The sequence below is a fragment of the Palaemon carinicauda genome, chromosome 3, assembly GCF_036898095.1.
Source record: "Palaemon carinicauda isolate YSFRI2023 chromosome 3, ASM3689809v2, whole genome shotgun sequence".
In the NCBI taxonomy this organism is placed as follows: domain Eukaryota; kingdom Metazoa; phylum Arthropoda; class Malacostraca; order Decapoda; family Palaemonidae; genus Palaemon; species Palaemon carinicauda.
The window spans coordinates 177,759,526-177,773,724 of record NC_090727.1 but is presented as its reverse complement, the minus strand read 5'-3'; the positions used below and the strand labels follow the sequence as shown (position 1 = coordinate 177,773,724).

The 14,199-nt window shown below is 46.5% G+C and overlaps 1 protein-coding gene across 5 annotated transcripts in view; it reads right to left on the bottom strand.

Annotated features, from left to right (window-relative positions):
• The window catches only part of LOC137638795 (solute carrier family 25 member 35-like), a 52,002-nt gene extending 38,076 nt beyond the window's left edge, over positions 1 to 13,926 (bottom strand). For 4 of the 5 annotated variants that reach the window (XM_068371164.1, XM_068371166.1, XM_068371167.1 and 1 more), the window contains exons 1-2: positions 13,531 to 13,683; positions 10,699 to 10,881 (exon numbers count right to left, since the gene is read on the bottom strand). In XM_068371164.1, the coding sequence (XP_068227265.1) occupies positions 10,699 to 10,863 (165 nt within the window). In that variant the 5' untranslated portion in view covers positions 10,864 to 10,881; positions 13,531 to 13,683. Of the gene's footprint in view, positions 1 to 10,698; positions 10,882 to 13,530; positions 13,684 to 13,788 lie in introns of those variants that run through there. The other variant, XM_068371165.1, reaches the window with a different exon arrangement.
• Positions 13,927 to 14,199: the final 273 nt, after the last annotated feature.

The window sequence follows — 14,199 nt, the reverse complement described above, 5'->3', positions numbered from 1 at the left end:
GAGGGTTTCACTGGTGCAAAAGCAGCAGACTAGAAGGCAACGTTATGAAACTGCTTGACAGTCTAGTGAGTTGGCAACAACCAAAGATGTGTGACTGAGAAGCATGCGGTAAGGTATGCAGAGCATGCTGTATGCAGAGCATGCTGTATGTAGAGCATGCTGTAAGGTAAGCAGAGCATGTTGCATGGCGTGCGGCTTATGCTGCATGGGATGAGGCTCATGCTGCATGGGATGAGGCTCATGCTGCATGGTATGAGACTCATGCTGCATGGGATGAGGCTCAAGCTGCAAGGGATGAGGCTTATGCCGCATGCGTTGAGGAGGATGCCGCATAGTATGAGGCTCCTGCCTCATGGGTTGAGGCGGTTGCCGCATAGCATGAGGCTCCTGCCTCATGGTTTGAGGAGGATGCCGCATAGCATGAGGCTCCTCATAAGCATGAGGCTGCCTCATGGGTAGAGGAGGATGTCGCATAGCATGAGGCTCCTGCCTCATGGGTTGAGGAGGATGCCGCATAGCATGAGGCTCCTGCCTCATGGTTTGAGGAGGATGCCGCATAGCATGAGGCTCCTGTGAGGTTCCTGCCTCAAGAGTTGCGTCTGCCTCAAGGGTTGAGGAGGTAGCTGCGCAGAGAGAGGCTCATGCTGTGAAGAATGCGGTTGCTGCATGCGTTGAGGCGGCTGCCTCATAGCATGAGGTTCCTCAAGAGTTGAGGCTCTTGCCTCAAGAGTTGAGGTTCTTGCCTCAAGAGTGGAGGTGGCTGCCGCAAGAGTTGAGGTTGCTGCCTCAAGGATGGTGGAGGTTGCCGCAACGCAAGAGGTTGCTGCATAGCGCTGGTATCTGGCAACTCCCAATGCGGCAGCTCACGCGTGGAGGTAGGTTGAGGAACCTCAACATCATACGTCTGGCAGGGTGGACTGCGCAGAGGTGGAGTTGAGGTTGCTGCCTCGAGGATGGTGGAGGTTGTCGCACCGCAAGAGGTAGCTGCCTCGAGGATGGAGGAGGTAGTCGCAACGCCTGAGGCTCCTACCTCAAGGGTAGAGGAGGTTGCTGCAAAGCATAAGGCTCCTGCCTCAAGTGTTGAGGAGGTTGCCGCGTGGCAAGAGGCTCCTGCCTCAAGGAAAGTGGAGGTTGCTGTACAGAGCTGGTATCTGGCAACTCCCAATGCGGCAGCTCACGCATGGAGGTAGCTTGAGGAACCTCAACATCATACGTCTGGCAGGCTGGACTGCGTAGAGGTGGAGGAGCGCTCGCAGGAGGAGGTGTGTTAACCTTCTCTGCCTGAAACTCCTGCATCAACACCGCAAGCTGAGACTGCATTGTCAGCAGCATAGACCACTAGAGTTTAAGAAAGACAACAACAAACGGAGCTACTGTCCGTTGAAACTGAGGGTCTAAAACAGCTGGTGCGGCAACAGACGGAGTTACTGTCTGTTGCGATACCACCTTGCCTCTCTGGGAGGTGTGCAGTTGTCGTACTGCAGCAAGTCCGAACTGACCCAGTGCTAATGGCACCACCTAGGAGTTGGACTTGCGCGGAAGGGACCGACTTGCACTTAAAAGCTGCAAGATTTGGTCCATGGTTTCTGCGAGAAACCTCTTCCGCAGACGAGGAATAAATGGGCTCTCTCGTCTTTGTGTGGGTGGGGTGATCACGTCGGCTACGTGAGTTGGTTACACCCGAAACCACGGAGGGAAACGTCTGTTCGTCGATCAAGGCCTGCTGAACCCATAAGTCCTTCGACATTACTTCTCCCCTGGGCTTGGGAGCTTGTAAAAGGTCCCAGACTAGGCGAACAACTGGCACGAACAGACGAACCCTCGAACGCAACACTGTAACACTTTGCGCTTATCACTTTATCACTTTTGATTTTCTGTTTGCACTTATTTCACTGAACTCGAAACTTTAAGTGGTTTGTACCTGAAACACGCAATTCTATCCTTCATTAAAAGTTAGTAATTGCGAAAACAGTATTACAATGTAACAGAAAAACATAATGAAAGATAAATAATTCAGTGGCTGGAAAAGAGACTAAACACTAGATCAAATAAACTACGTTTAAAATCTCTCACCGCATAAAGTCTGAGAACAAGAATAAAACTCTAGAAACGTTTACCTTCTTCCCCTAAAGAGACTAGGGAGAAGAGCAAAAACGATAACAACGTTACCCGCTTGAACGAAACGTTTATCCTCCTCTCTCTCCCTCCGTCTCTATCTCTCTCTCTCTCTCTCTTGACTTAGCACCTGAGAGAAGAGCCCAATTATATATATCGTTAAAACATATTATTGTTAAAGGAAAAAAACTGAAAGGTTTCCCAAATAAAAAGTTCCTTTATTAGAATTAAAACCATTTAAGCTAAGAAAGAATGAACAAAACGCTAGAATTGGTTTACTCTTACTGCAACGTGACACCGTGATAGACTCTCTCTCTATCGTAACGATAGAGCGCAAGTTGAACGTTCTGAACGTCAACAACTGCAGAGACAAAACAAAACGTTAGTTCAACTTTGAAAACAGTACAAGACTATCAAAGAAATTCTTTCAAAAACATTAAAATAGCATAATATGTTAACAGGTAAAAACGAAATGACGGGCTCAATGTTAATTAACTTCGGTTCCAAGAAAAGACCGCCTACTATTAGGAAAGGTCGAATATAAACAAATATAAAAATTAATTTTAATAAGTTTATAATAAAAGGAAGTTAATCAAAGAGGCCTATAAAAGGCGGAGAGATATAAAATAAATCTATAACTGTTAAGCAAAATTAAGAGAGTCTATACTCTCTTCGACACCAACACTTCCGTCTAAGGGAAGGGTCGGCCATTTAAAAGTGAAAGAGAGTTCATACTCTCTTCGTACCAAAATTAAATAAAAAATTAAATCAAATTAATTCCAAAAACTTGCTAAGCTAATGATATAGCTTCCTGAATAGCGAAGGCTAAACTCTAGAGCAAATACATCACCAAATCGTGAGCAATAACTCCAGAATCAACAGCGTATCCATGTAGGTCTAGCCGGAGGCACGACAGAGGAAAAATTGAGGTGGTGTTGACAAGAAGTACTAGAGTACCTGACCACAGATGGCGCTGTGGTGTTCACCCCCACCTGTATAGCGATCGCTGGCGTATCCCGACCGTAGATTTCTGTCGGCAACAGAGTTGACAGCTACATGATTATCGGGTAAGATTAATATTGAAAATAAAAATTTCATATTCTGTATGGTAATTTTTATTTTTCCTTGCTATAAAAACCTGAGTCATTTACCAATGGTCCAGCTTCAACTGCCTCGCAAGTGTTTGACCAGGTGAGCGTTGTGAGGACACGCTAAGAGCAGCCTCCCACTTGCTACTTGCGCATGCGATACATTTAACCAGCACGAAGCATGACGCAATCAACAAAAATTTTGATTGGTCGGTCGTAGAAAACAGGATCAGTAGTAACACCATATAAATGACTCGGGTTTATATAGCTAGGAAAAATAAAAAATTTTAAGTAAATTTTATTTTTCCTAACATACTTACCGAGAACTACTTTCTTAGGAGTTACCTGTAATCTCCTCTCAACCGACCAGAGTTTTGTGTAGTATACCCTACGTCCGTTTTCTATGGAGGACTAACCCAGGAGTAAGGAGAACGTGCCCTGGGGGTAGACCTGAGCTAGGTCGGCGTTAGCTTGGGTCCCGCTAGTCAGTAAGTTCCTCGGATGCTGCAAAAAGTCCCTGCAAGGGCAGAAAGGCACTCGGGGAAGGTAGGGAGGGCCATTACCTGAAAGTAGTTCTCGGTAAGTATGTTAGGAAAAATAAAAATTACTTAAAATTTTTTATTTGTTCCAACACAGATACTTACCTCGAACTACTTTCTTAGGAGACTTACACTTTAGGGTATGGGAGTGTCTTCCTGACCTTCAGACCCAGCTAAACGGACGACAAGTAACCTAGATATGAACTAGGCTCTATAAAATAAAACTGGGAAAGGAACGGTAGGGCAAACTACACAAAGAGCTCACGTTAGTGTCTAAGTACTCACCCTTTAAAACATTTTCTGATGCTGAGTCCAGTGACAAAGTTGCAGAGACGTGTTCTTCATTGGTTACATATGTGTGGTTATCTCTGGTAAGGATAGGAAAACGGGGATTAGGGTGAAAAAGAACGAACATGTGTCTCCTGGTTTTGCTATCCACGATTGCACCTGGGGCTTCACCGTTAAATCGCTTGGAGCGCGGAGATGACTGTCCCAATGGAAAACCCGTCCAAAGACCTCCTTGAGTAATCCTTGAGATAATGGGCAGTAAAGGTCGACTGGTTCGACCAGGTGCCCGCCTGAAGGATCTGGCCCACTGCCATTTTCTTCTCAAAGGCTAAGGAAGTGCTTAGTCCTCTAATGTCATGGGGCCTAGGAGTACCTGGCAGGGCCAGTCCCTCCTCCTTATAGGACCTGGCAATAACTTGTCTCAACCAAAAGGATATGGTATTCTTCGATACCTGCTTAATCGTAACACCTGTGGAGACGAAAAGACTCTTGATACTCGGCCGGAGATGTGCAGTCCTCTCAAGGTACTTCCTAACGGCACGGACAGGGCACAACCTCAAATCCTCTGGATTCTCAGTCTTAGGAATGGCTGGCAGTGAGAACCCCTCAAACTTTGGATCCCAGACTGCTGGATTCTGGGTTTTTGCCACGAAAGAAGGGACGACCTTGAGGGAGATTTCTCTCCACCCCTTCGAATGAGAGACGTCGTAAGACAGCCCATGGATCTCTCCTACTCTTTTCGCAGAGGCCAAGGCCAACAAAAAGACCGTCTTGAGAGTGAGATCCCTGTCTACAATATCTTTCATCGGTTCGAACGGGGGGCTACTTAACATCTTCAGAACCCTAGCCAAGTCCCACTGAGGCACCCTAACAGTTTGAGGAGGGCAGGTCTGTTCAAAGCTCCTGATAAGCATAGAGATGTGTCTAGAGGAGCCCAGGTCGATGCCCTTCAGAAGGAAGACTTGACCCAAGGCTGCCCGTACTCCTTTTATAGCTGGGATTGACATCCCTGCCTCGTCTCTGAGATATACTAGAAAGTCTGCGATATCTGGGACTGAGGCTTTAAGGGGCTTGATGTTCTTTGAAGCACACCACTTCGTAAAAGAGGCCCATTTCGCTTGGTAGACCGCTGCCGACGACCTTCTCAGATAAAGCGACATCTTCTTAGCGGTTCCTGACGAATATCCTTCCTTCCTCAGGAGTCGCTCAATAGTCTCCAGGCGTGAAGGCGTAGAGACTGTGGGTTGTCGTGGAACCTGAGAAAGGGTGGTTGTTGTAGAAGATCTGGCCTGTCGGGGAGTGGCCATGGAGGAAGGCATGCCAGGTCTTTTAGATCCGCGAACCACTCTCTCTCCGGCCACCAGGGCGCTACCAAAGTCATCCTTAAGTCTTGGGCAGCCCTTACTCTGTTGAGCACTTGCCTGATCAACGTGAAGGGGGGAAAAGCGTACACGTCTAGGTTGTCCCATTTGTGCTGAAAAGCATCCTCCAAGGCTGCCTTTGGGTCTGGGACAGGAGAACAAAACACGGGGAGTTGTGCGTTCAGCCTGGTTGCAAAGAGGTCCATCACTGGGGAACCCCACCGTTGAATGATGAGCCTGGCTACTTCTGGGAGGAGGGACCACTCTGTTCCCACTATCTGACCCATCCTGCTGAGACCGTCGGCTAGGACGTTCTTTTTCCCGGGGATGAACCTTGCCAATAACACTATCTGGTTCACCTCCGCCCAATCCAGGATCTCTAGGGCAAGATCGCACAACTCCCTTGACTTGAGGCCTCCTTGCTTCTTTATGTACGCGACTACTGTGTCGTTGTCGCACATCAACGCCACAGTGTTTCCCCTTAGTAGTTCGATGAACTGCAGACAAGCCTTTTGGACTGCCTTCAACTCTAGGACATTGATGTGTAGGCCTTTCTCCACGTCCGTCCAGGTTCCTCTCGCTGTCTCGTTGAGGAGATGGGCTCCCCATCCCTCGTTGGAGGCGTCTGTGAAAAGGAGCATCTCGGGAGGCTCGGTCGCGAAGGGCATCCCCTTGAGCGTATTCGACCGGCACTGCCACCACTCCAGGGAGGGTATTGTGTTTGGCAGAACTGGGACTAATTTTTGGGGCGAGTCCAGTTGGTTCCAGGAGCCCTTCAGGTTCCATTGGATGCTCCTGAGCCTGAGTCTCCCCTGGGGAACCAGTTTCTCCAATGACACCAGATGACCTATTAGCCTTTGCCAGTCCTTGGCTCTCCTGGGTTGTCCCGAAAGGAAAGGCAGAAGGATCTTTATTAGATTGCTTACCCGTTCCTCTGACGAAAAGGCCTTCACTAGTCGGGAATCCAGTGTCATCCCCAAGTAGGTCATCCTGGTGGAGGGAGACAGGTTCGATTTTTCTGGGTTGATCATGATACCAAGATCCTTGCAAAATTGAAGAAGCTTTACACCTTGCTCCTTCAAAACGTCCTCTGAGGAGGAAAGGAGCAACCAGTCGTCCAGGTACCGGATGAGGCGAATACCCCGCTCGTGAGCCCACACCGAGACTGTCGTGAAGACTCTCGTGAATACCTGGGGAGCAGTTGACAACCCGAAGCAGAGGGTCTTGAATTGCAGGATCTGGGCACCCCATTTCACTCGGAGAAACTTTCAGCTTGAGGGGTGGACCGGGATTTGAAAGTATGCGTCCTTGAGGTCTATGGTCATCATGTAGTCTTTCTCCCTCAAGGACTGCAAGACCGACTTCGGAGTGTCCATTTTGAAATCCGTCTTGCAAACAAACTTGTTGAGAGCTGACAGGTCTATCACCGGTCTCCATCCCCCCGTCGCCTTTTCTACCAGGAATAGTCGGCGGTAGAAACCTGGTCCCGGGTGTAGGACCTCTTCCATGGCGCCCTTCTCCAACATAGTGGACACCTCTTCTTGAAGGGCCGCCCTCTTCAACGGATCCTTGGGTGCCAGCCACTCCGTCAGGCTGGTTGGAATCAAAGGTGGCGGTTCCGTTAAGAATGGGAGCCTGTACCCTTCCTTCAGTACGGATACTGTCCAGGGTTCTGCTCCGTGAGCCCTCCATGCTTGCCAATGTCGTCTGAGGCATCCCCCAACCTGAGGCTTGGGCAGGAGTAGGGGGCCTCCCACTCTACCTCCTCCTGGAGGAGCGGCCTGAACGGCCTCTCCTGGAAGCAGAATACCCTGTTCTAAAAGAGGCAGACGCTGCTGGAGCTCCTCTACAGAGGGGCTGTGGAGCTGAAGCCTACGAGGAAGAAGGGGCTTCCCTCCTCGTCAGGCTAGGAGGGGCCTGAGAAGTAGAGGGCCCGTCTGATGCTGACCTCTTGTAGGGGGGCCTCCTTACCGGTTGAGGTCTGGGAGCGCTCACTTCCTTCCATTTAGCTACCTTCTCCATTATCTCCTCTAGCTGTTTCGAGGGGAACAAGGAGTCACCCCACTCAGGAAGGCTCCTCATGGCCCTCGCCTCCCTGTCCGGGATCTTCCGGGAAAGCTTCGCCAGGATAGTATCCCTCTTGCGCAGAGCCCAGTTCGCTGAAAGGGCAAGGGACTGATATGTAAGGAACTTCAGAGTCTTGCCCCCGGAGATGATAAGCTCCTTCAGTAGGTTCTGTTGCTCAGGGTCTGTCAAGTCATAGGTGGCTTGTACCCCTACTAGCGTGGAGGCCCACCAGTCCAACCAAGAGGAGACGTGCACCAAGTCCTTCGACATCTCCTCCAAATCGGGGCCGAGGAGGCTCTGTCTTCAGGGGCACCCTGTCCCAGAACTTCGAGGGAAGGCTCCACTTTGCAGGCTCCCGGCCGCTGTCCTTCTGGCACATAGAACCTACTCTGGGACCTGAGTCCCTGTAGCAACTTCGAGGAGCTCTGTGTTTTGGGAGCTTTGGCATTGCCTGCCACAACTTTATCAACATGAGCCCGTCCCAGGACTAGATCTCTGGCCACAGGCAAGGCCAGGGAGGTTTTCTGCTGGATGGGTGCCTCCATCAACCGACTCAGGCTGGACCTGCAGAAGTCCTCGTCGGTTGGAACAGGTTCCTCAATCCGATGATGCCTTCGTATCAGGCCTATTACTTTCCGATACGCCGAGTCCTCGGTCGGGGAACCTTCTCTGCTGTCAGCAGTACCTTCCGCCTGATCCCGAGGAGCCGGGTCACCGGGCACTCCTACCGGGCGCTTCGGCTCTGGATCAACAGGCACTCCCCTGCGGTGGTAGCGGTCTGCCCCGACGGGAACCTCCGCACCAGGGTTGGGGGCCAGGACGGGCATCGCCGTGCCGGCGAGGACTACCGTCCGTGTAATCTCTCTGGAGGAAGAGGACGCGGATCCCGTGGGCTGACCCGACGGAGGGAACCGTTCCTTTAAGTCCAAGGGGCGAGCAAGCTGTGCTGACTCGCCCTGGCTGCCCGTACGGAAGCACGGCTCCTCCCGCTGGGCGGGGTGAGCCGGGAGCTTTGCGGACTTACGCCTGCCTGAAGAGGCCTTCTCGCATTGCTCCCTGCGAGGGTCATATCTGCGGCTGGAAGATGGCCTTCGCGGCGAATAATCCCTGGACCGTCGGTCAGGGGAACGCTGCAAATCACTTCTACGGGGAACGAAGACCCAATCACCATCGGGGGACCTACTCTTCCTGTATTTCCTCCGTGGAGACCGGGACCGTTTTCTACTGAATCTCGAGCGGGACCTTGAGCCGGAACGCCTGCTCCTGGACCGCTCCCTCCATCGCCGGCGCCTCCTCCTCGCTTCACCTTCTGAAGAGATCGAAGAACCACCATCTGAAGAGCCCGACGATACTGTACAACCCGATCGACGGGCGGGAGCGGGGGCTACGGAGGGCTTCGCGACCTGCTGAGTTCCAGAGGTCGAGGGCTGTAGGAAGGAATCCGGAACCGTCGACAGAGGAGCTGGAAAAGAGGTTGGACGCACTACACTAGGGAACCAGGTATCCAGGCCCTCTTCCATCCGCATTGGGGACCTACCTGGCGTTTTAGGGAGCCTCCACCCGAAGGGCTCACTTACCGTAGAGTCCAACTTCTCTTGGGCGTCACCAGCCGCTGAAGTACCTGAAACACAGGCCCACGAAGCGGGCGAAGAAACAGGCACAACATTGCTACTCCACAAGGGGTCGTCGGAGGAGACGTGCCCTCCAAGCACAAGGGCAGAGTCTCCAGAACCCCCAGACACAGCACTATCAGGCTCCCCACTAGCCTGAGAAGTCCCAGCAACCCCCACTTCATACACATTAGACTCCTGGGGAAGGGCCCTCAGCCCTTTCCCCGCAACGGACTTACCTCGTCCCCTACTCTGGGTAGGGGAAGGCGAGACAGAAGTCCCGTCGGACCGTCCACTGGGCGACGGTAACGGCGAAGAGATGCTAGACTTCCTGGGCGAACGTTTCGACGACTTCTTCTTTTTAGTGCCATAACGCACCCACTGGATCTCATTCCAGCTAACACACTCATTGCACGTATCCAACGGCGAGCACACTCTGCCTCTACAGGAAGAGCAAAGGGAATGAGGGTCCACTTCGGGCTTGGAAAGGAACGCTCCACACGACTTTCCGGCTCTAGGCCCAGGACAACGGCGGATCTGCTCCATCGCACACAACCACAAGACACAGGAACGAAGGGAATAATCAAGGAATTCACTTGGGAAACACAAGGAAAGGCAGTGAACACGCGAGAACACAAGGGATAAGCACAGAGATACCACGCGGTAACCACGTGGGACACACGAGGCAGGACACAAAGGGTCGTAAGAGAATGAGAGCGGCGTGATGGTATCACGACGCGACCAGAGAACTTACTGACTAGCGGGACCCAAGCTAACGCCGACCTAGCTCAGGTCTACCCTCAGGGCACGTTCTCCTTACTCCTGGGTTAGTCCTCCATAGAAAACGGACGTAGGGTATACTACACAAAACTCTGGTCGGTTGAGAGGAGATTACAGGTAGCTCCTAAGAAAGTAGTTCGAGGTAAGTATCTGTGTTGGAACAAATACAAATTATATAAAATTTGTGGTATACTGTACTGTACATAGTCACTAATTACCAATAAAAAACAAGTACAGTAGTATAAAGGAGCCAAGCATAGCAAACAAAGTACTGTAAACATGAGAGAAGGAAAAGGGACCAAAGGATTACGCTGCACACCATTAGCAGATACACAACTACTGTAACATCTATAGTGCCACTAACATGTAATTCCACTGCTTTAATGTTTAAATTCCCTCTCTAGTGCTCAGCCAATGACGACAGTATAAGCAAAACAATCTTTCTCGTGGATCGAAGAGGAATAAACCGTAGCTGCCATGCCCCATGGATTATTTTTAAGTGCCGGACTACCTCTCGTTCAGTCAATGCTCGATAACGCTGATTTTCATCTCGTCAACATCCATGTCTGTCATCCTAAACCTGTGTTAAATCCTCTCTAAAACCCCCTATCTGGTGGGCTGCTCATGAGCCTGTGTCATGCCAAAGATGCATGAAAATCTTCATCCATCAATCAATCAATCCTTTGTCATAATTTATTGTATACTATAATCAGAACATAGGCTCAATTCGGAAATTTTGCTTCATTAGGTAACACAAAATCCTAATATACTTGCAATTATTAATTTCTCAAAATATAAAGCAATAACTGAATGCATAATGCAAATGCCAATTATTGTACAGAGATCATACCTGTCCAACTGCAAAGGCAGCATGAAAAATATTCTTGTATATAATAGAATATCTCCCTCTTTCTTTGAGCTCTCCTTGAAGTTGCATACGCGTCTTAAGTACATCCATAGGGTTAGAGACAATGACTGCCCCGCAAGCAGCTGCTGCACCCAATAGGAAGTCCATCGTATAGCCAGTTCAGATCTAAAATACAGAACAGTAGAGCATTTCAAATTACCGGATGATTTGGTTTAGGATATTGTATCTGATAAGTACTGTATAGTATCAAAGACTTTATAATATAATCAACACTTCAGCAGTCACAATATTCTGCAGTTGACAGTAAAATCAAATACTTGACCCTTTTACCCCCAAAGGAAGTACTGGTACATTTCACAAAACTCATCCCTTTACCCCCATGGACGTACCGGTCCGTCCTTGCAAAAAAAATGCTATTTACAATTTTTTTTGCATGTTTTTGATAATTTTTTGAGAATCTTCAGGCATTTTCCAAGAGAATGAGATCAACCTGACCTCTCTCTGATGAAAATTAAGGCTGTTAGAGCAATTTGAAAAAAATATACTGCAAAATGTGCTTGAAAAAAAATAACCCCTGGGGGTTAAGGGTTGGAAAGTTCCAAATAGCCTGGGGGTAAAAGGGTTAATAGCCTAAGCTAACCTGTACTTTAGACTTATCATCAAATGTAATTACATTAGGTAATTAGGCTATATGATAAGGTACTGTGCATAAATGATGTAGGATATTTCCAACTATTTACAGTTATTTTGTTTTAATAGATTTCAATAATAGTGTTGGTGAAAATAAAATTTTTTTTTATAATTCTTCTACCGCTACAGCTAACATTTATGCTTTAGCCTATTGGAAAACATGATTTTGGAGGCAAACAAAGCCCTATGGGTAAAAATATTTAAATCCAAAGATAAGGCTTTGGAAAAATAGTTCATATGTACCATATAATTGATAATAAATATTACACAAATACAGTACCGTACATGAAATGCATAAATATCACACAGGCATTTACATTAACACAGTCTAACTCAACTCAACCTACGTAACCAAGTCTTTTATGGCCTGTTGGATTGTTGTTCTCCTAGTCAACCTTAACCTAACCTCGCCTAATGCATTTTAATTACAGTGAAACAGTGTAGCAAAATGTGTAATCTGCAGAACCGATAAACTCCACAAATAATATTAATAAAGAAACAGCATGAGCAGTTTCTACTAACAAAACTGTTTGAGAGAGTTAAGAGTTCTTAACCAGATGTCATTCACATTAATTTGACTAAGATATCCCAGACATATGCTACATACTGTACACTGAGTATAATGCTTAATAAAAATGTGCCTCCAACAGTCCAAAAAAAAATATATCAAAATAGTAATTGTTGCAAATGAATTTGATGCTGGAAAGAATCATCATCTTATTCATTGACCCAAAATCAAGAATTTAGTTTGAGGAAAGGACCAGAGTCAGTTTGGCGAAATATGGCTACATTGAAAGAAAATGTTGCATTTCTCAACCCAAAATGGATCTACCCTAAAAAGTACATCATTACCCGGTATTAACCTGGATTTAGACTAACCTAGAACAGGATAACCCTCTGGTTGGCTATGATTATTATTACAAGCTAAGATACAACTCTAGTTGGAAAAGCGCGATGCTATAAGCTCAAGGGGGGTCCAACAGGGGAAAATAGCCCAATGAGGAAAGGAAATAAGTAAACTATATGAGAAGAAATTAACAAATAATATAAAATATCTTAAGAATAGTAACAACATTAAAATAGATCTTTCTCATATGTAAACTATAAAGAGACTTATGTCCGCCTGTTCAACATATAAACATTCGTCGCAAGTTTGAACTTTCCAAGTTCCACAAATACTTTGTTGCTAAACTAACGGTAACTTTTGGTACAAATTTGGAAGTTGCTCACGACATATCAAGGAATGGTAAATAATTAGCCTATTACTGGTACTAGTGAACAACAAAAAGCTAATGTTTCCAACTATGTCTAAAACACTGTCCTTAAAGGGCCTGGTGATCTTCCACTTACCAAAACTGAAAAAAAGGCATTTAATTCAGGGGTGTATGTATGATAGCAGCCACCTGCATATAATATTGTCTAACTTTGAATACGGCAGTGTAAGTTGGGTCGCAGGGGGCGTCAGCCCCTCGTTAGGTAAGTAGGTAAGGACACGGCTTGTTTTACCATTATACACCGTTTCCCCAGTATTATTGTACTGTATTAAAGGGTAAAATTTTTTCATTGGTTTATTATACATCCAAGAAGGTAATGTATATAGAAGAAAAGGCTTGTTTTACCCTTAGAGCAGAGTTTTTTTCTATAGAAAAAAGGGAATTATTTTACTAATACCAAAAATACATATCAATTATGAACAATAACAGGGTAAACGTATACCAACAACTTTCATGTATGACAATAAGTAATTGTCTGATTTATTGCGATGTCGGTCAGTAAAGATGGGAGGAGTTTCATATTACGGTGAACTAGGTTAAGTTAGGAAGTATTCCAGATGATAAAGTCCTAAGGTGTTTCTCGTGCACATCCATCAAAATTATATTAAATTGTAAAAATTATTTACTCTAAAAATATAGTTGCCACAGGGAACTACAATTAGGCAGTCTGAAATCTTACACTACGGTATAAAATCCCCTTTGACAACTAAACAGGGAGAATTATTGATAAAGTATATCTTAAATAGAAATACTTGAAAATATAATTCAACATTAGTATGAGTAAATGGGTATTAATCTATACGACTGATGTCTGCTAGGTCTAGTCTCCGACTCTGGGGTGGTAACCTACCGTAGGCCTATGGAGGTTAAAGACAATATTTATTGTCTTTATATGGAGTTAGGCAGTTAGCTAAGGCTTAACAACTCATATTTATGGAGAGTGACTTCAACAACTCTTTGCCACAGACTTCATTAGTAGTTCAAGTAACAAACTAGTAAACAACACTGTTTATGTAAGAGCCGGTCTATAGGTGCACCCAAAAACAGTTTGGGACTTTTGGGAGGTTGCAAAATTTTATAACAAACTTAATTGCATAAATATATTCACCTTCCGTGATTATATAAAACACAATGACCAAGATCTCATGAAATTGCCGACATTTGCGTTAAATCTTTCAAAGAAGCAAATTATTTCTTTGCTCTTAGAATAAGCTCTTCTTGCCCATTTGAACACCCAGACGGAGGACCAGTTATGTAACATTTGCGAAACTCCGAGTGAAATTAATTAGGAGAGAGAGAGAGAGAGAGAGAGAGAGAGAGAGAGAGAGAGAGAGAGAGAGAGAGAGAGAGAGAGAGAGAGAGAGAGAGAGAAGTTTTATAACAGTTACATAGCTGCGCGTGAATGAAATTTAAAATCAATTTGTCATAGTGTTTAACATGTTTCTGCCATACCTATATTTTGTTAGTAAACATATTAGTGTTCAAAGTATCAGTATTAAATAGTGTCATTCATATGCTA